General features: G+C 35.8%; 2 protein-coding genes across 2 annotated transcripts; both read left to right on the forward strand.

The window, feature by feature from the left end:
• The first annotated feature begins 784 nt into the window (after positions 1-784).
• LOC140152695 (calmodulin-like) lies at positions 785-21,052 on the forward strand. The gene is made up of 5 exons (XM_072175155.1): positions 785-843; positions 1,425-1,568; positions 4,215-4,341; positions 18,919-19,034; positions 19,675-21,052. The coding sequence occupies exons 2-5, from the start codon at positions 1,499-1,501 to the stop codon at positions 19,701-19,703; spliced, it is 342 nt and encodes a 113-aa protein (XP_072031256.1). The 5' UTR covers positions 785-843; positions 1,425-1,498; the 3' UTR covers positions 19,704-21,052.
• Positions 7,673-13,592, forward strand: LOC140152692 (calmodulin). The gene is made up of 6 exons (XM_072175154.1): positions 7,673-7,827; positions 8,921-8,951; positions 10,440-10,583; positions 11,182-11,308; positions 11,729-11,844; positions 12,022-13,592. Exons 1-6 carry the CDS (start codon positions 7,825-7,827, stop codon positions 12,048-12,050), a joined length of 450 nt encoding a protein of 149 aa, XP_072031255.1. The 5' UTR covers positions 7,673-7,824; the 3' UTR covers positions 12,051-13,592.
• Positions 21,053-22,195: the final 1,143 nt, after the last annotated feature.

A 22,195-nucleotide genomic window follows, 5' to 3' on the forward strand; every position in this document is an offset into this window, starting at 1 on the left:
ATGCTCTGTCACCCAAAGACCCCTTATTTTTCAGTTCCATTTGTTTCACCTAAAGATACCTTATTTTTCAATTAGAACAGCAACTTTCATTTTGTTACTTTATATTTTGAAATAACAAAGCCATGTGAAGCCATTTAGAGCTAGAAATTTAACCTTAACACCCTTGAAAACCACAAAATACCACGATGAAAAATTCTGCGCATGCATGAACCCCAGGGTCTGCGATGACGCAATCACCTTAAGTGTTAGGCCTATTATGCTCACGGAATTGATGCTGGCCGGGCAGTGATAACCCGTGTAGCTACCCGTTATACCGGTCCATGATCGTGTGGTTTGCATGGGGGGGGGGGTCAAAGGTTCGAATCCCGGGGGTGCCAAGTGAAAAATTCTTCTTCTTTCTCTCCTTTTTCGTATCTTCTTTGACTTCCGATATCAAAAAGCAGGGTTCAGTGTTAGGGTTAATGTTTAAGGCTTCTTTTAGCTCTCACCCAAAGCCTTAGGACCGGGTCCCATTTAAAAAAAGGTCATATTCTCACCCTATGTCCCTTAGGTCCAAACGGTCCATCTCTCACCCAAAGACCCCATATTTTGTACATTTTGTTCTCACCGAATGCCAAAAATGATGCTCTCAGCTCATCCAATGACCCCATATTTTGCTCTCACCGAATGCCCCTTTATACTGTGAAAGTGTCAGCCCTATCCATATTGAAGTGAGCCCCCGGGTATTTTTCTAATTTAAAAAAAAATTGTTTTCTGAATTGGGAGTATAAATAGTTGAGTCATGAAAATCTTTATGAATTCTTATTTTACAGGCTGATCAACTTACTGAAGAACAGATCGCTGGTGAGTATATTCATGAACTAGATCATCTTTCTGCAAAAAACAACATGCAAACGAACAATAACAGTGAACTATATAATGGTATAAAATATAAATGTTTGAAACTTGATACGAATTTTTATGATTTTATTTATTTATGTTGATATCACTTAAATATCAGCAAGGTACACATTATTTACAATGTACCCCGGCAATGTACATAATTTATTTACATGCGGGTACGGTATAGTTTACATTTTGTGAACCAAGTAATTTTAAAGGGGTAGGCCTATACGCCCCTGCCCAATTTTGTGCCTATTTTTGCACTTTTCTCAAAAATTACAGCGCATTTGTGACAAGTAAGATATGTATAGGGCAAGGACTACAACTACAGCATTGGAAATTTTTATTTCAGCACAGACAACAGTTGTGGAGTTACAGTCAAAAATAAGGGAAAACCAATATTTGATCAATAAATCAATAACTACTTGCCTTGAGTTGCTGAATTTTCAGTGCCACCAATGCGCTATAATTTTTGAGAAATAGGCAAAAAATTGGCCAGGGGTACCCCCTGAAGGTAATTAACTATTTGAAATGTTCATTAGAATTCAAGGAAGCATTCTCGCTCTTCGACAAAGACGGCGATGGCACCATCACAACAAAAGAATTGGGAACAGTCATGAGGTCATTGGGTCAAAATCCAACAGAAGCTGAACTGCAAGATATGATCAATGAAGTAGATGCTGATGGTAAGTCGGTACCGTAAAATGGGGTAACTTCGGTCAGCGGGGTAACTTTGGTCGGTCAAATATATTTTTTTAAATGGTCATATTTTGGTACAGCAATATTGTTTTTAGTCATATTTGGTGTCAATTTGTTAAGAAATATGTTTGGAAGAAATAATAGTCGCTCATGTGTAATTTCCTTGAAATTTACGAAAAAAGCGGGATTTTGACCAAAAATCAGCATTTTTTACATTTTTTCAGAAAAAATAAAATCGATATTTGTGAGCAAGGATGTGTGTTTGATTAATTTTGCAAGGTGTCAAATGTCACAAAAACAACAACTTGCCCATATTCAGCGAAGATCAATTTTGTAATTTTTTTTTCCTTCATGGAATGTAATACTGTGACCAAAGTTGCCCCAAAGGCGGGGTAACTTTGGTCAGGTCATTTTTAACCCCTAGGGCACCCTTACAAAATTATTAAAAAATCTTTTTCAACTTCAAGGTGTAGAAGGGAACCCTGATGTCACAAAAAAGAGTTAATTAGAAATATAATTGGTTTTGTTTGGAAGCAGTGGTTTAAAAACTCTGAAAAGTGCCCAAAGTTACCCCATTTTACGGTAGCTGTTGGTACTGGATAGTGGATAAGTGAAAATGATAATGTATCAGTTCAATTTATTACTATATGAAGGTTAATATTAACTTTGGTGTTTTTCATCAGTTCTCATCAGGCACCAGCTAGGATATAAAAGTTCGGATATAGGCGAGTCAATTTATAAGTACCAAAATGGGCGCACCCGAGTAGACAAAAATGGAACAATGTTTTTGCTTGCTAGTGATTATAAACACCCTCCCGAACACATGCCGAACAACAAAGGACAAAAAAAAAGGACACGGGAAAAATGTTAATTTGCATATTTCTAAAATGGCTGCTTTGCAGTTCTCAAATTTCAGAATTGGGGGAATTATGGATAAAACATTCAAATTATATTCCTCTCATTAGGATTCAGAAAAAGTATAGTTTGACCTATTTCCGATGTACAGTCCTTGAGTTATTAGGCATAAATGTCAAATTCTGGTTTCCATCATTATGCACAGGGGTAAAAAAAATAGGATCGTAGACGTGACTTAGGAAATATGTCCCCTCCTCTCTGTTCATGGTCTTGCCCCCTCTTCTCCTTATTTCCATAGCTTCTCGCACTTCCCTAGACTTTCTATTATGCTCCCGTCCCAGGGGCGTCGCTAGACCAATATGATTCGGGGGGTGTACAGCATGTTTTGCCGATGGAAATATTTTCTGAATTGTAGACCCAAATTTTTTTAGCCAGGACGGCGCTCCAGAATCTTAAAAAAAAAGGGGAGGGGAATTGTTTTTCATTAGTAGCATTAACAATATATCTATTAACCTAACAGCAGCACAATGTCGTCTCTTTTATATGACTATTGTATGCTATTTGCCGACAATCACATCTAGCTTTAATTACATTTGCCGACAATCACACGGTTTTGACGACAAGCAGTCATTTTTGCCGACAAATTTGAGTATTAGGGGGTGTCCCATACCCCCCTCTAGCGTCGCCCCTGTCCAGTCCAAGGATCTTGGAATCGTCCCAGTTTATGACATGATTTTCTCTGTCGACGTGATCTGAAATGGCTGATTTTGACTGTTCTTTTGCTCATGCTTTGTGTTCTGAGCGTGTGTACTTTTTATCATTTGCCTTTTTTACTTCAGCTTGGATCTGTCTGGTCCCAAATATATGACAGTTAAAATCAGAATTTTTCGTTTTTTGCCACCCCCCTGGGAATCCAGCAAATTTTGACGTTTGACCTTTTCCCTTATAATTCAAGAAAATCGGAGATACGTCAAACTATACTGAATCCTCACTGCAAAAACAAGTGTTTATATTTAAACACCATATTGTGTTTATCAGAGCAACACTTTATAAACACGTAATTCATGTTAATGGTCTAACAGTAACACTAATGTTAATGGTTCTAACACTAATGTTCATAAATTAACACTTGGTGTTATATTACAAACATTAGTGTTTGTAATATAACACCAAGTGTTAATTTATGAACATTAGTGTTAGACCATTAACATGAATTATGTGTTTATTAAGTGTTGCTCTGATAAACACAATATGGTGTTTAAATATAAACACTTGTTTTTGCAGTGGTTATGACAAAAGCAATACATTGGGGATGGTCATTAACAAGATTTGGCAAATTAGGCAATGTTCCACAACTTGGATTTTTGGGGACTTTCGATGTGTTATTAAATATGATTTTCTGAAATGAATGGTGATTAAATGGATTCTGTTGTAATTAGTGGTGAATTAACCCCCTATTTTTTCTGAATTTGACTAGCCTATCATGCGATACCAAAATGTGCACGTTGATGGCAAAATGATTGTCAATCGAGTCACCACCTGCGGCCTATTGTATAACTATAACTCTTCTGGTTCAAAAGTATATCGTGCACTTTTTATCCCGGGCTTTTTATCCGTGTATGATTTTCATTTTTATACCATGGAAGAAAGATATACACATGTTTTGTTTGCAAAACGTCAGGTAGGCCTACGGATCGACCGTATGCTGTTATTCTTTATGCTTTTATAACAGACCTACAATGTATACGCTTCATTTTTTTAAAATTTACCCTCCTCAGGAAATGGTACCATTGACTTTCCTGAATTTCTGACCATGATGGCGAGAAAAATGAAGGATACGGACAGCGAAGAGGAAATCAGAGAGGCTTTTAGAGTATTTGATAAAGATGGAAATGGGTTTATAAGGTAAAGTAAAGTAAATTATTTGAACTTGAAGTATGCTTAATTTTGGTTGATAATTGACAAACAAAACAAAAAAGAACAGTTTCTAGATATTTTGAATACCGTACCTCTTGTGAGATCCGTGCGGTGCCCGTCTAATTTTATCTGCCCGTTGTGTAGGACTCGCAGTGTAGTATTCCCCTCCCCCTAAAAAAATAATCACGCGCGTATTAACGTCACATGACATGCAAGAACTTAATTTTTTTTTAAACCAAAGTTTAAGACCTACTGCCGGGGCCTACTAGCGTTACGATCAAATGTGACCCCTATGAAAATGAAGAATGAAGCGACAAAGAAACTAACATCAATGTTAGAAAATTGTATGCATTTTCGTTATTTCATTGCACTTTAAAAACGCTCTTATTTTATTAAACAATTCTATGAAGGATATCGAAAACGGTAAATGTGACAAAGGTTGTTACGTAAGAACGTTTGTAATGTCAATATCTCCTCAAATGTCAGTATATTTGAAATGAAAACACAAATCCAATGATGGTCGCAATAACGCTCTTTCGGATAGCTTCACTGAAGTATTGAGTATCCGCGCATGTGTTTGTAGAGCGCTTTGACGTGCGAAAGCTACGCGGTTGCCACACTCGCTCTCAAAATACGCATATCAATATCGGTACTCTTGGCGTTCATTTTATTACGAAATTTTCTGATTTCTTGGAATTTGCCGTAGAAGTAGTGATGTAACAGGATTAATTATACCATATGCGATAGGTGAAAACTATAGAGGTTATCCACGTTACTCATGTGTGACTTCTAACAAACCAATTTCGTCACACAATAAATAGTCATTATATTTGATTTCAAAAACAAGGTTAGGCACGACTTCTGACTTTGGCGGGCTATTTTGAAACAGCCATGGTTACATATGCAGGTACTTCTTTTGAAAATTCTAAACAAGGTGTAGCAGTCGCTGATATGATAATAGAGAGCTTGCGAAATGACGTTACTTTAACTTTAACGTCTAGAGGATTATAGAGGATTATGTATTCAAAACCACCTTGGTTTTGAATACATAATCCTCTATAATCCTCTAGACGTTAAAGTTAAAGTAACATCATTTCGCAAGCTCTCTAATAGAACACGGGTAACCTCTATTATTTGCATGCAGACATGCACTGCACTAGATGTAGGCCTACGCTGTATAAGCTGCTTTATTCGATGTCGAAGTGACGTACGCAATACTATAGATGAATACACTGTTTGACTATATCGCCATGCACTACAACGTTCACGGGTACCTATGCATTGAGCCATATCTGATCACTCGCACGGTCGCACCGCGCCTGTGCTAATGAGAGAGATTGCGATTCGGACGTACGTTGATCTATTCAAAACCACTCTCCTGTATCGAAGCGAGGTCACGTATTTAGCCAGTTTTGAAGATTTTCCACGAGCGAAATACATCGTTGAAAATGCACAAAATTTGTCCATTTCTCAATAATTTTTATGTTAAAGACAGCCAATGATAATAAACATACGAAGGAAAGTCTAATTACTATTATGATCTTTTTGTTTGTAACAAATCATTATAATAAAGGTACAGCGATGTGTTGAATATCTCCTAAATTTATACGCGATGTCCATATGCAGAGATTGCCCATTGAAATTTGGATTGTGTGTGTGATACTTTGCGTACAAAAAATGACATTGCGATTTCCCATTTTGGATTCCAACATAGTATAAAACGCAGATGCTACGTTGAAATATGCTGATTTTACCTCATGTCGAAGTTCATGCAACGCGCCCAATTTTCAGGACGAAAAAGTCTCACTTTGAAAGTAAAGTCATGATATATGGATGTACTGCAACATATATGTTTTTGGGCGACTATAATATTTGGGGAGCACAACCATGGTAGGTAACAATACAATTAAGTTTAAGCAGCATGTTAAGTCAAAATTTTAGTCAAAATCAAAAGCGGGCTGTTTGAATTAGGCATGCAGAGACTCTGTAGCTTGCGGTTACTATTAATTTTTCAATCACTTTGCCCTCTATCGACCTAGATTATATTAGATCAGATTTTATAGCCTTTATTCCAGCCGACTTGTTCTCCTTCGTGACGAATGAGCACAATCCAGTTTGGAACCGAGACTAGCAATATTTAACACCGTATTAATGTACGTGAAAACGTACGGTCCATCTGCGTTTGGAACATCGCAATCTCTCTAGTATCTTTGAAAAGAGCGGTATTGTATTCAATCTATGATTGCAGACAAACACAGGTGATTAGTCATGAGTGCAACCTGCTTGTAGTGCAGGGCGATATACCCAAAATTGTATTCATCTATTGCTATGGTACTAGTTAATCCGAGTTTTTGCGCACGGCACGCATAGTTTCTACGTCGTGCGCGTTTACATCCCGGAGTCAACTGAATCAATATTTTAATGATGTGTTCTGTTTTGCAGTAAACGGTAAAAGACAAGTGGATTTGTGATTTGTTCCGGAATCGTGCCGGCTCTATTGTTGATTTATGCCCCGATGTATGCGAGATAACAAAAAAATAACAATTTACCGTTACGTTACCGTTGGTACGATATGATTGTGTACTAAACCCCCGGACTAAAACAGTCATCAATTTTTAGAAAGCAATTTGATCTAACACGTGGTTGTTGGTTGTACATGTAATATCACTTTTAAATTTCACTCGCTTCTGCAACGGCTAAAGGGCAATTTCAACCTGCATTGACAATGTTACGAGGGTTTCTGGGATAGATATGCAGTACAACAGTGCTGCAATGCAGTCCACAATCGACCAATCAACGATCACATTTCGCCCGCTTGGTAAAGGCGCAAAGCTGAGGCGCTTTATCCTCTAACGTCAATTATATGTGAGATTGTTGAATTATGATAATATACCGAGTAAATACTATATTACATGAACTTCATACTGTGTGTCTGCTCGAAATCACTCACAGGATTAAGACGGCAGGCAAAAGCGTTATCATTTCGTAAAATTCATTTTTGATGCCTCACTTTGCGTGAAAGAAAATTTACTATCTTGCATGTAAGCAATCCATCTGACACCTGTAAGAGTACTTTGCTATCTAACATGAAATACCGTACATTGAATATCACCCCGAGCGTGTGTTTAAAGCACAGCTTAAACTCGCCTTTGAAAGAAACCATAAACATTACCAAAGAGGCCACACTATTTATTTTTGAACAAAAGGTGAAGGGAAAATGCTGCAATGCAGTACAGACCGCTCCCGTATTTGTAAATGAATGATTCATGAATGCAAGCAATGCATAATATATATCTAATTAAACACCAGAAGGAGCGAAACGCCCGCATGCGCTTGCACTTGAGCACAACGTTATTTGCCCAAGTGTCATTTATTCACTGCGCTTAGAAGAGATCGGTTGAACCCGTTTCCCGCTATATCGTTTCCATCTGCTGCTTTGTTATCCAGTTAACTGCTCCATAAATAACAACAATGGTAAGTGAACTAATATTAATTAGTGAATATTGTATCATTCTTTATACGATGTAGTGTAGGATGCATGGATGATTCTTGATTCAGTCTGAAACAACTTGAGACAATTTTGGATCCGCGAGCATTTACCTTTTCTTTTTCTATTTTTTTTAATCGTACCGTCGTTTATTTTTATAGTTTTTTTAATTTTTTTTTCTCAAGATTTCCGTCATGATGGGTATATGGGCGTATCCTGTCCATTAAAAAAAATCTTATTGTATCTAGATATCCGATTTTATTCGATTCGATTTTTTTTGTTGGTCTCCTGTGACGGTGCCGTTTATGGTTATGTATTATCTTACCAAGAGGCCCTTCCGAGAGGGTTATTTTAACCGTAACACTGGTAAATGCGTTAATGTAAAGCAACAGATCATGGGTCGAAATGTAGGCTAACGTTACAATGCTGCATAAATCAGGATGGGGGCGGTTTATTTTCGTTTTTTTTGTACAAACGCTGCTCGCTGCCACAGGTTGTCATAGCATTCACTATTGATTTTTCCCATTTAACCAATCTGTGCGCACCCAATCAATATTGTTATGGGCAATTAATTTAAAAATCTAATATACCGTATTTGTTTTCTATGGATTTTTTTATAGCATGATATCTATAACATGTCTAATTTTTCTACTGCACTATTCAACATATCATGTTTCATAATTATATAAAATCATAAAGTACATCTGGCGTAGCGACCCCCTCCCCGCAATAATCTGCGACGATGTGCTATGGTGGGTTTTTTTTCAAGTTCGATTTCAAAAGCTAGTAGGCCCTATGACCCATTTCAGCATTTATATCGGGCATTTATAGTATTGAAATGTCGTGCGCCCGTATTTGCCGTCCCTGTAAATATAGGAGTGGGGTCAGTTTAATCATTGCCTGACAAAATGGGGTTTTTGTGCCCCCCCCTCCCTCACGTTACAAAAACTGGTACGCCACTCACTGCAATCATCATGAAGAGGGGAAATGTAACATGTTGTGCGTGACCCCTTATTATGATTATATATACCGTCGAGTCGCTTTTATTTTAAAACCATGTTTCTGTTACCTATTTTACAGGCTGACCAACTTACAGAAGAACAAATTGCTGGTAAGTTGATATTTTTAGGCATTATTTTAATTACCGGTTTTAATTACAAAGTTTACAAACATCATGGTGTTCTTTGGCTACGTTTGTCCGGAACCACAATTTGCCGCAGAAGTGACATAATTAATCGGATTAACTACAATAGATGCACTACAACGATCACGCTGTACATATGGATTTAACCATAGATCAGTATACGCTGGCGAAGTTACGTAATAAATCGGATTAACTACCATAGCAATAGGTGAAAACAATGTTGAACATATCGCGCTGCACTACACAAGCAGGTTGCACTCATCACCTGTGTATGTCTGCAATAATAGATTGAATATAATACTGGTCTTTACAAAGATACTAATCTTACAGGTGCAAGTGACCAGCATGATATGGTTCAATGCAGTGGTACCGCGTGAACGTATCAGTGCAGGGCGGTATATTCAAAATTGTTTTCACCTATTGCTATGGTAGTTAATCCGATTATTACGTAACTTCGCCAGCGTATAAATGTCAAAGAACAGGGATTAAGACCTGGATCGCAATTCTATAGAATATTCATATCATGCTATGGTATTCATCTATTGCTATGGTAGTTTACCCGATTATTATGATCTGACAGGTGTACCGCCGCTAGCGGCAGAGTGGGCAGAGCTCGTGTGTGCGACGGATGTTGGCGAGTTGGTCAACAATGCCTCCAGCATGAGAGGATGTATACGCTGGCGAAGTGACGTAATAATCGGATTAACTACCATAGCAATAGGTGACAGTTTTTGAATATACCGCGCTGCACTGGTACGTTCACGCGGTATATCTGCATTGAATCATATCATGCTGATCACTCGCACCTGTAAGATTAGTATCTTTGAAAAGACAGGTATTGTATTCAAGCTATGATTGCAGACATGACAGGTGATGAGCGCAGCTTACTTATAGTGCAGGGCAATACCAGTTCTTCTCTCTGGTAATACATTCAAAAATTGTTTTCACTTATTGCTAAAGCCTGTTACATCACTCCTTTTAAGGCGAATTACTCCGAGTTTTTCATACCTGTTTGGACTTTTTTGGTCACTCATGCCCCTCTTGAAGTAACACTTAGTGTTAAATTTTATCATTTTGCATTTATTTATTTCGTGTATAACATGTTAATAATGAGATGGAATACATTATCTGTCATCATGAATTTGAGTACGGTGAGACGACGTGCTCATTTTCTTTTATCAAAGATCCTCTATTTATCTAAATGCACACAGAGTGCGTGACACAGTAAAATATAAAATAATTCACAATTTTATTTGGGGCAAAATATTTCCGTCGGCAAAATATGCTGTACACCCCACCCCAAGTTGGTCTAGTGACCGACGCCCCTGCTGACTTGTGATTCCCATGCGCCGTCAACGATGCTTTCAACTGCAATATGCTTTACTCGTAACAGTTTTACAATATAATTTCTTTAACTTCCCTTTAAACTATTGTTTGCTCATTATTTTCTTTTAGAATTCAAGGAAGCATTCTCCCTCTTCGACAAAGACGGCGATGGTACCATCACAACAAAAGAATTGGGAACAGTCATGAGGTCATTGGGTCAAAATCCAACAGAAGCTGAACTGCAAGATATGATCAATGAAGTAGATGCTGACGGTATGTTGTATTATTTAGGGCCGAGGCTTACTAATGTAGATATCTTTAAAAGGTAATAACGACTTGACGTATCGGTAGTTGACTACTAAGTTTAATTTTTGACCAATGATGAGGAATAAATGTGTATAGTACTCAGTAGATTAATTTGTTATTAATTTATAAAATTACTGTAATTACTAAGGAGCCCTACAGTACTATATAATTTGATTTGTACTTATTTCAACCTTTAATAACTTTTTGCAGGTAATTTTTTTTTTTTTTTTTTTTTTTTTATTATTTTTTTTTTCTCCGGCAAATCAAATTTTCATTCCTTAAACATATTACATATCTTACTCTACCGGGTTTTTAATACAACACAAAACAACAACAATACAAAACAAATAGACAGAACAATTTATCACAGCACAATTCTCAAATATAATAGTGTAGACAAAAATCATCGCATGCATTAATTAAATAAGCCCCTCCAAACCTGCCATTTACGTTGATATATTTGGTGATTTAAGTCTTTTAAATAAATAAATCTTTCCAGAATGTGATAATTTTCAATTTCTTTTTGAAGAGGTAAAAAGGAGAGTGACGAATTTTTTTTTTGCAGGTAATGGCACAATTGACTTCCCCGAGTTTTTGACCATGATGGCAAGGAAAATGAAGGAAACAGATAGTGAGGAGGAGATCAGGGAAGCATTCAGGGTTTTTGACAAGGATGGCAACGGTTTCATCAGGTAATGCAACACGTGTTACGCTAAATTCGTTAGGCCGTATATGTTTTTATTATTTTGAAATGGCGCTGTCACGCACCATTACCAAAATTAACTCATTAAACTGATGACTTGCAAGTACTTTCAAGAGATAACGTTTAGAAATCAAATAATCATGGAGACGTACTTACTTTATTTGCTTACTTGCGATTGGGTAACATATCAATAGTGACCTTTGATCAGTAATGTTCAAATGGTAATGTGACTAATCGGCCCTAATCACGAAATAAATAACCATTATTCAATAATGTTCAAATTTCAATTGATAATCATAATGCGACTTATGATCACGAAATTTGAAAACTTGAAAAGCCCGGTTTTGGCAAGAGACTAACAAAATACTCGTATAATAAATCAAGACGTCTACATTTGTTTTTCATGCAGTGCTGCGGAACTCCGACATGTAATGACAAATTTAGGTGAAAAATTGACAGATGAAGAAGTGGATGAGATGATTAGAGAAGCTGACATTGATGGTGATGGACAAGTCAATTATGAAGGTAAGAATTACGAATCGTATGGTTATATATAAAAAATTGTTTGTTGGAATGTTTCCCATAGTTTTTGCGTTCGTTTTATCACTATGTTCATGGACTAGGCTACATGTGTTATTATGATTGACAAATTTAAGTTTAATTAATGGGTTTTTTTTTCTTTGTTATTTTTTTTCCTTGCAGAATTCGTCACCATGATGACATCAAAATAAAATGCCAGTGATTCTGTGTATGCAAATAATGCAGAGCTTCCCACTTCGCTCCATGTAATATCGTGAGACTATTGGGTTGCTTACAAGCTCTGACTGCTATCATGAAGTTTTCATTGTCAAGTTTTTTCACTCTCAAAATCATTGTCCACGTCGTTTAACTTCGATAAGTACCAAAAGTACCATCCTGAACTTACATCGGGATTTATTACTACTGACACTAAGCCACATTGGCATTTATACCGGATGATTCGCTGTCTCTTTCTGGAGACCATTGAATATCATCATAATTCATTTTTGGTCGCCTGTTCGGGATTAAACAACGGAAACAACTGGGATGGAGAATTTGATTTTGTTCAAATGTTGATGTTTCGTCCAGTTTACCTACCAGAACGTGGCTTGGATGTCGCCTTGAAAATGCGATACTTGGATTCGACACAACTCCATAGAAATGCCATCTTTTTAAAAACCAACTCTAATGATAAAAACTGACGATTCGTCGTGTGTTTTTGGAAGTCATGATTTTTGAAGTTCCAAATTTGAACTGTTACATTCCAAGAGTAACTTGTGTGATTACTATCTTAACAGCTCATTTATATTAAAATTAGATTCAACTCGATTCTACTAGAAGTTCATCTCAATTCTACTATTTAAAATATGAATAAATAAATCCTTATTACTGAAGCTACGGATATTAACATCTGAAATAGCTGCATAGATTTGAGTTGCAAAAGGTATGCAATCGTAAATAGCGGGTTTAATATTTACATTCCGTTTAGTTTTTTTCGCTAAATTATCATGATATCGGAATGATCGTAAATTATGAACATCTTTGCCTCGCGTTTTCAAATCATTCTACAATGTTTTTGAATTAATCGAGTATTCCAATACCAGCTTGATCATTTTAATATAAAACATTTTTTTATATTTTCTCATGGATAAATATGTTTTGGGTATTATGACCAAAAGTAGATGTCTTTCACAGAATAATGCTTGATGTTATATTACAGTTTTTTGTAGCTCAAAATAATACTAGCTGTTGGTCCTTACATTCCTTAGTGTGCGTTTTCCTAAAATAGGACTATAGGAGCATTATCGTGTTGTTGTAACTGGCCAAACCGGCATGATCGACGCGGAGGATGCTATACCTGCTTGCTCGTGATCAACCGCATCATCTCTGAAGTTAAGAATACAACCTGCTAGAATACCTTGACATCCGTACATCTTGTTCCAAAGTGCATCATAATGCGACCGACCGATCGACAGCATAGCAGTGAATTACTGATGAGATTACGCTTTACCTATCCATACTTTGTATCTGTTGTAGAGGCTTCATTAGTTTCCTGTTAGAACATGGACGTTATTTATAAATATTGCAAAGATGTTTTATAACATGTCCTGTATAATTATTAATTTACTGCTTTTTTATTGTTCATATGTTGCCGAGCGAGCGAGATGAGGATATGTACAGTGACAATCATTCTACGGAATAAAGAGGAGGCAGCTGCGTGTATAATATATGCGGCTGCTGTGAATGTTTTAAAACTGCCTGTGCGTCATGACATTTATTTTCGACTAAGTTCTTTCAAGTAGAGGTGTCATTTCTAGAATTTCAGTTTCCATAAATAATGTACCAACAAGTTATGTGGGCGGGTGGGTGCCGTGGGGAGTCTAAAACATTAATCAGCTGTTGAACCATCGAACTTACTTCCTGGCACATTCTAAATTACAAGGATTTAAAAATAAATCCTTAGGATTGTAATTTGGGACCAATCAATTTCAAATTTATCTTATAGATTTGAATATTTAATCATTAAGATTTGATTTTAAATTTGTAACATTTAATTTAAATCTAATACATGATTGGTACGTAACCACAATCCCCTGGGATATATTTTTTAATCTCGACACATAATTTGGCTCGAGATTTGATGCTATAACATTTTTGTGTAACCTTTTGAACTGGAAATTATGGCTTAATGCCCTATGTGCATGTTCCAAAACCAAGATGGGAGATAATTATTTTATGATTAATTAATTTTGTTTTTATTTTCTTGTGTGTGTGTCACGATGTAGGGTTAATGATGTTATGCTTCAAATCCTAAATACATGTAATTATTGTCAGATAAGTGTCAAATTGTTGGTTAAATGTACATAGGGAAACTGAGAACAATATTTGGAAATATTTTCTTTCTTTTTTTTTGGAATTTTATGCATTGAAAATGAAATGCGTTACGGACCATTCCTATAATGGGCACTTGCATACATTATTTAATAGTATTTTGATGACAAAATTATAGAAAAACTGGACGAAAACACTTATCGTCTCGGAGAAAAATGGAAGGGTCACTGGGTAGCCGAAACCATAAAAGGGGTCATCGGGTAGGATTTTTTCAAGAGGTCATCGGGTATATCGGCTTCAGAAAAAAGGTACGAGTATTAACTTCAGTCATCGTTTTGCAAATACACATGTAGCTTATAGGCTCCGACAGACACATTCGAAGACATCCCTCCCCTCCCGTTCAAAGCCCACACCTTGCGTTTAAAAAACGCGTAATATTCTACTGGTTTAAGGTTACGCAGGATTTTGAAATTTTGTGTAGGCAAATTGGCTGCACGTAGCCACCTAAAATATTTTGTTTTTCAAAAAATAAACATGGCAGGCCTAAAAATCATACTTCATCTTACAGTTGACACTCTAATGATTATTATTGTAATACTTATAACGTCATAGCTCATACACAAATGTACTTTGTAAGTGTTTCAATTTGTGTTCAATTTCTTGAGCATGAGGTTTTTTGGGAAAGAGGCCAGGAAAATATGGGGAGAGGGTCCGATTTCATTGCGATTTCGGATATGTGTTACAAACAAACCAATGAAATAATGTACCTATTTATTCTTTCGATAGGTCGTCCTGATTTGAAACAGTAAGCTTACATGTTCACAGAATGTCAATGAAAATGATAGGGTAAATGTCGTTTTTTTGCAACGACAATATTAATTTAGTGTGCCACTATATCGACACAAATATTCCCTATATTATTTCTTTGAAGTATCAGCTAACACATGCATATCAAAATTTTATGAATCAGCTACGGGAAACATTAAAAATAATTTATTTTATCTCAGCATATCAGGCCAAATGGTCCAAAATGGAGTTTTGAGATATGCACAAATTTAGTTTCAAGTACTCACATTTTCTGCTATTTCACAGTATCAATTCACAATCCCATAATATTCTAGGTGCAGTGCTCCTGTATTACTACTGATAATCCTTACTGCATGGGAAGTATCAATTGATTTTCACAAAACTTGCAGAAATTGACAAATTTCTGCCAAAACTCCCACACTATCGATATCATGTTCAAACCATGTGCAAGTTGTTTACAATGCTAGTTAGTGTTGCCAGGGCAAGGTGATAGTACTTATTTTTATAGATTTTGTCTAGTATAGTGCTGGTTGAATACCCCGGGTTGAATACTCATGCTCCACTGTGAGTTACTGTGCTTATGCTTCAGTGATTTTAGAAATCAAATGAAAATGATAGGGTTGCCAGTTCATGCACTGGCAACACATGAAAAAGTAATCATTATAAGGGGGCACATCACTAAATGTATGTCCCATTGAAATACATGTGTAAATACAAGAAAGTAACCAGGTGTATAATAATTATTAGTCCTGGGGGAGGGGGGAAGCAGTTTTTGGCAAACATTTACAGTGCATCTTTTTAAGGCTTAGGAAACACTACAGAAACATTCAAATCTGCATCATAATATCTAGGCCATTTAAAATTGGCAAATTTAGGCTGGCCGAGAGCAGGGGAGGGAGACGGGAAATGTTGGCATACCTTTTAAAATCTAACCCACGGGCCCCCATGTATATTTGGGATTCCCCCTTCCAAAGAAAATGATAGCCCCTCACACCTCTTTCTTCCATGAGTTACACCAAATGCGGAAGGATTTAGTGTAGTGTCCCCTTAAAACAAGAACTGTCTTTAAAAAATTAGTGCTGTGGGATATCTAGAGCAAATATTGATACACAAAAATAATTAAAAAAATACTTTGTTGATACAATTTTTCAAGCTTTTTTTGCCACTCGCCGTTTGGAAATTTTACCCCACAAGAGGGGCTCATAATCAGCACCGTATTGCACAGCAGCCTCTAATTGGCCCGCAGAGAAAAAAATGAAGAGCCAAGAGCTGTATAAAATGTATACGTTTTTATCAACTTTTTTGTAGACACTGGTGTACTTTTGGGACTAAATAGGGCTTACCATATAGGCCTACATATTACATGTAATGGGATCGAGAATATAAAAAAAATTATTACCATTCAGTAATTCTATTGACGGCTCAGTCATCAGTGCTAAATCATGATATTAAAGTTATCATCAGAAGTCCCGCGTGAATGATATTAATCATGTTAATTTTGGCCCGGGCGTACAGCTGGTACGGTAGTACCGTAAAATGGGGTAACTTTGGGCACTTTTCAGTTTTTAAACCACTGCTTCCAAACAAAACCCATTACATTTCTAATTATCTCTTTTTTTATGACATTAGGGTTCCCTTCTACACCTTGAGGTTGAAATAGATTTTCAATAATTTTGTAAGGGTGCCCTAGGGGTTAAAATAGCCTGACCAAAGTTACCCCGCATTTGGGGCAACTTTGGTCAGAGTATTACATTCCATGAAGGAAAAAAAAATTGATCTTCGTTGTATATGGACAAGTTGTTATTTTTTGTGACATTTGACCCCTTGTAAAATTAATCAAGCACACATCCTTGCTCAATAAATATCGATTTTATTTTTTCTGGAAAAAAAATGCTCATTTTTGGTCAAAAATCCTGATTTTTTTTCGTAAATTTCGAGGAAATTGGACATGAGCGACTATTATTTCTTCCAAATATATTTCTTAACAAATTGATACCAAATATGACTAAAAACAATATTGCTGTACGAAAATATGACCATTTATAAAAATATATTTGACCGACCAAAGTTACCCCGCTGACCGAATTGAAAGTTACCCCATTTTACGGTATAAGGCTATTTAAAACCGTCAGGCTTTATCGTAAACTGAGGACAGAATTAAATAAATAACATGAAAACGGAAATCACAAGCTATGCAGCAAATAAAAAAAAGAAGCTAAAAGGAAATGTAAGAAAGGACAGATTTAGAAAATAACGGGAACGGGATTGAATAAATAAAAAAACATGGTCAACGGAAAATCGCAAGCTTAGCAGCAGAATTTGTTTTTAAATGGAACAAAATTGGCCCATGTAGAAGAAACTAAAAAGAAAGAAAGAAGTTCAAATGGAAACGTAGGCTTAAGGAGGGTCAGGTTCAGATAAATAAAATTTACCGTTTCAATGATTCTACCTGTTCAGTAATTCCTCCTGTTTTAGTGAACGCTCCCATTTACTCACCTATAGCGGGGACCCGTTAGTTATGTATAAATATTTATACATTTTAATTTTTACATAATTATTGTAATTTATATGCTGCATGTGAGGGCAGTAAGCATGCTTCTGAGCCTGGTAAAATAACAGGTAAAACGTGGTTTTACCACTTCTTAGTGGAATTTCTTTTGTGATAACTCATTTAATAATATAAAGGACTAGGTATATTAAAGTCGCAGATACGGATATGGCGGATCCCCATATTTTTGAAAGTCTGTGTCAATCATGAAAAATATTCATGCGCGCGATTCACCCTTGATTAAGGGATGGGGTATGAACGTTTGGAAAGTATTTATTGTGGGACATTAGAGCACACCAGACATATCGAATTGATTTTTTTGAAATTCGCAATGTAATACACATTTTATGGCAAATGATTAAAAATTGATATTTAACAGTAGGCCTACTTGACGTAAACTATATAAATCTGATGATATGTAGGTGGGATGAAAAGCCGACGATCAATTGAAAATTTTGACCGTTCGTATTGAAGATATGGATTTTCCCCCCAAAACAAATGCATATCTTCAATATGAAAGGTCAAATTTCAATTGATCGTCGGCTTTTCCTCCCAGCTACATACACTTCAAGAATATATCATTAGATTATAAAATTTACTTCGAGGACTGTTATATATCAAAAATGTGAAAAATATCAAATTTTAATAATTTGTCATAAAATTTATATTCTATCGTGAATTTCAAAAAAATTATTTGATATCAGAAAGACACTCTTCGTATTCAGAATGCTATTCGATATGTCTGATGTGCTCTCATGTCCCACAAAAATACTGTCAAAACGCTCATTCCAGATCCCTTACGGCCATCGCAAATTCGTAATTATTTATATCAAGCATCTGCACACCGCCCCCATCCTGAATATCAGATCATTGGCTGTTTTTAATAAGTAAAATTTTTATGACATTTGAGGGGAATTTTTTTAAATTTTATGGACTGATTTTCAAATATATACGGTTTTGAAAACCTTTAAATTGTCGGGAATATACTACCGAAGGGTCAGTGTCGATAATCGTTTTCTTAAGATGAGCAGGGGGTGCGCAAAGTGAAATCTGGTGGGGGCCGGGGGGTGCCTATAAATTTCATTTTTTGGTTCCAATGCTTGGGGCATTTCTTTGGCATCGTCATTCGTCACTGAATACGGGTATCATCATAGATTTAAATCTTTGGTATCATGGAATGGGGTCACAATTTGAAAGCCTATCACGGATGTCCGTTTGTATTTTTTTTAAAGTAAACCTTAGTAAGGTTTTTCAGACGGCATAATATAGATCACATTCACTTGGTGCGAAGGCATCCTCTGTTGGTCGTTTGTGGCGTGATTTGATGGATTGGATGTGGTCTTATTGTCTCTTCTTTTTTTTTTCATTTTGTTCTATATAATAATGTTATATAGCGCTGCGGAGCTTAGACATGTGATGACAAATTTGGGGGAAAAGTTAACAGATGAAGAAGTGGATGAGATGATTAGAGAAGCTGACATTGATGGTGATGGTCAGGTGAATTATGAGGGTGAGTTTTCATTCCGAATTACATTTTTGACAGTTTTATATACCATCTGCCGATCTCCATTATGGCCATTGAGAAGTTCCTTTTTTTTAAAGGAATTCCTTCTTCTTTTTTGCCCAAATTTCCGCGTTGTTATATCTTTTTAGCCCGTTTTGAGCATATTTTACTCACTTTTCCCTTTTTTTTCATTGAAATGTATTCTCATGCCTGGTATACAAACTCCGATGATCCCATACATATAACGGGTCGGGAGCTGGGTCTTTGATTTAAATTGACTTTGCACACTGCATTTTACTCGGCTCAATAAAGATTAATAAATAAGTAAGGAACATACACTAATTATTATTAGTCTGATGTGATGGTTCAGCAAATTTAAAGCCGTTTTAAAAGTTGCACCGAGTCCAGGAGTCAACTTTCCTTAAACATTTTACATTTCGTAAAATATTTCACCTATTTATATCAAAAAGCATTATGGGGACTTACCGTCATGCTGTAGCTCTATGCTTGACGTCTTAAACCATGCACTCCGATGAAAACCTGCATACATTTGCCCGAATGCATGTTAACAATGTAGGGAAGTGAGTTGCACAGCTAATCATTTTACGTATCTCTTTTTTTCCCCAAACATGTTGCTGAATTGCAGAATTTGTTACTATGATGACGTCGAAGTAGAATGCGAGGGATAGGAAACCGCCATGAAAAATTGTTTTTGATGGAGAAGAACGTTTTGATGGAGAAGAACACCTGATGCTTTTATATAATCATGCTGATTGTAAAGTTTTAGGGACTAATTGACACTTACGTTTCAACCAGTCCCAAATCAGTATTTCAGGACACTTTAACGAATTCAATCATTTTATTTTGGTTAATAGACACAATGTACAAAGTACGTTTCATCTACATAAACTTTTAATTGTAGGGATTTCCTGGGAAAATGAATGTATTGCAGTGTCGTTTATACGTGTTCTATAGAGAAGCATGCCTATGTAAGATTATATAACGATTTTTTCCCCAAAAGATTGGAAAACCAAGGCAATGGTACTGCGATTGACAAAAGGTAACATTAGTCATATGGTAAGCAAAAATAATATAAGAAGAAGTCATTGGATGAAAGATAAGTGAAACGGAATTTCATGTGACTGTAGGCCCTACAGTGTACAATCGAATGAGTATGGAAATTTGTTTAGATATCGCTCGCTCTCTGTAGCATACTCTACATTCTAATGATAATATTTTAAAGACTACATTCCATTATATATTTATATGTTATAGTAAAACATGTGGGTCTATACTTAACGAATATTAAAATGGATAATGTCATTTGCATAAAATGAAGAAGAGGAAACTGTAACATATACATTGTACAGGACATAGTACCTATATCCGCATATACATCATATACCTTTCTCGAGTCAGTAATGTAAAATTAATTTTTGAGATTTTCTCAAAAACCTACTTTTGCAGGAATCCGTTATGCTAGTTGGATTACTTGCATCATTTCCTTTGTGAAAATGTATACTACTTCTTATCATTACATTTAGCATGTTTAGAGATACAATTAAAAAACAATATCTAAATTACGGCCTTGAGAAAGGTATACAGGTTAATGGCTATATATATAGTTTTGTATCAGTTTAAATTTAGTGTAACCAAGTCATCTGTAGAGACTAGATAATCAAACATCACAATTTTGTTCGATGGTTGGGTTGGCATCATATAATCAAAACAGGGAAGTTTGTGCATTTGCCACCCTGTTATACTCAGCTAGTTACGTTTTATAAGGGTGTTATAGTTCGCTATATGTTGATGTAGATTTGTAGAATAAGTGACCGTATGTAATCGTAGTTGCTACTGATTTATCTGTTCATGGCTATATCATTGAAGAGAAAAATAAAAAATTTCACAAAGAGCATTTGGGCAAGACTTTAATATCAGGGATCATGCTATAGCTGAAAATGTTATAGCAGGATGGTGACAGGCTTCCCAACAAATTTACTGTATAATTGTGTATATAACTATGTTGTTGGACATTAATAATTACTGAGGCATGGTATTATCATGATTATAGTTACAGACCGCCTTGTTTCACCAAAATATTGTCAGTGAAACATTAAAATCCAATTAAAGCTTTTTAATATGTAATCAGTAACTTTTTATTGCATCATAATTATAGAATTTCCCACGTGGAAAGCCTTCTCCTCTTGCTATCATAATATTTTCAACATGCATCCCTCTACGAAACTTGTTCAATTGTTTTTTTATAAAAATCTTATTATATGACGCAGTGTATTGTGGAGAAAGTACGATAACAACCGCCGTGTAAGGTAAAATCAGTACTATTCTGATAATTTTTTACTATTTCCAACCACTGTCCCACCGGATTTGTCAAGTTCAAGTTGAAACGTACGATAATTATCTGAGGATAAGCGTTTGATATACGTAAGAACAATAAATAGATAATCAAACGTCATAATTTTGTTCAATGATTAACATCGAAACAATGTCAGTTACCTACGAATACCCGGGTTTCTTCACCTATCATTTTATAAAGCATTAGGTGTATGCGTATAATTCCTAATATTCCTGAAAACAGATATCCCACTCGTTCTTATACAATATGTAAATTTATTCATACTCATTTGATAAATAAAATACAGAAACTGACCTAAACTTCATTTTCAAAAATAAACTAGCATAAATTGACTAAGATCATATTGATCGCGTTATAAAAATAAAACAAATATTTTCTGGTTGAGCTAGCATTTTCCTGACACCCCGTGGTCTGCATTACACGAAAAAAAGTGTTAATGGGAATATTCCATTTGTTTTAGGTTGATAAGTATTGCGATAGTGAAAGCATCCTAGTGGTATTCGTAGGTAACATTGGGTTTTGATGTCACATTTACTATCACACGTCCTGGATTTATTTTTCAAGATTAGTGATGGCACTTTTGGTTCCTATAAGGCCAACATGCCATCAATCAATGGGCAAAAGGAAAAAATTATGGAGACATTTTTATTTTGGACTTTTATTTTTGGCCCGTGGACACTTTTGGTTGGATTCAACCATATAGATGACAGGTTGATAAACTATCTCATGATATCAGCAGTAGATGAGTAGTTGATAAACTACCTCAGTGAGATCGGCAGTATATAGACGACAG

The sequence above is a fragment of the Amphiura filiformis genome, chromosome 5 (genome assembly GCF_039555335.1).
Source record: "Amphiura filiformis chromosome 5, Afil_fr2py, whole genome shotgun sequence".
NCBI lineage: Eukaryota > Metazoa > Echinodermata > Ophiuroidea > Amphilepidida > Amphiuridae > Amphiura > Amphiura filiformis.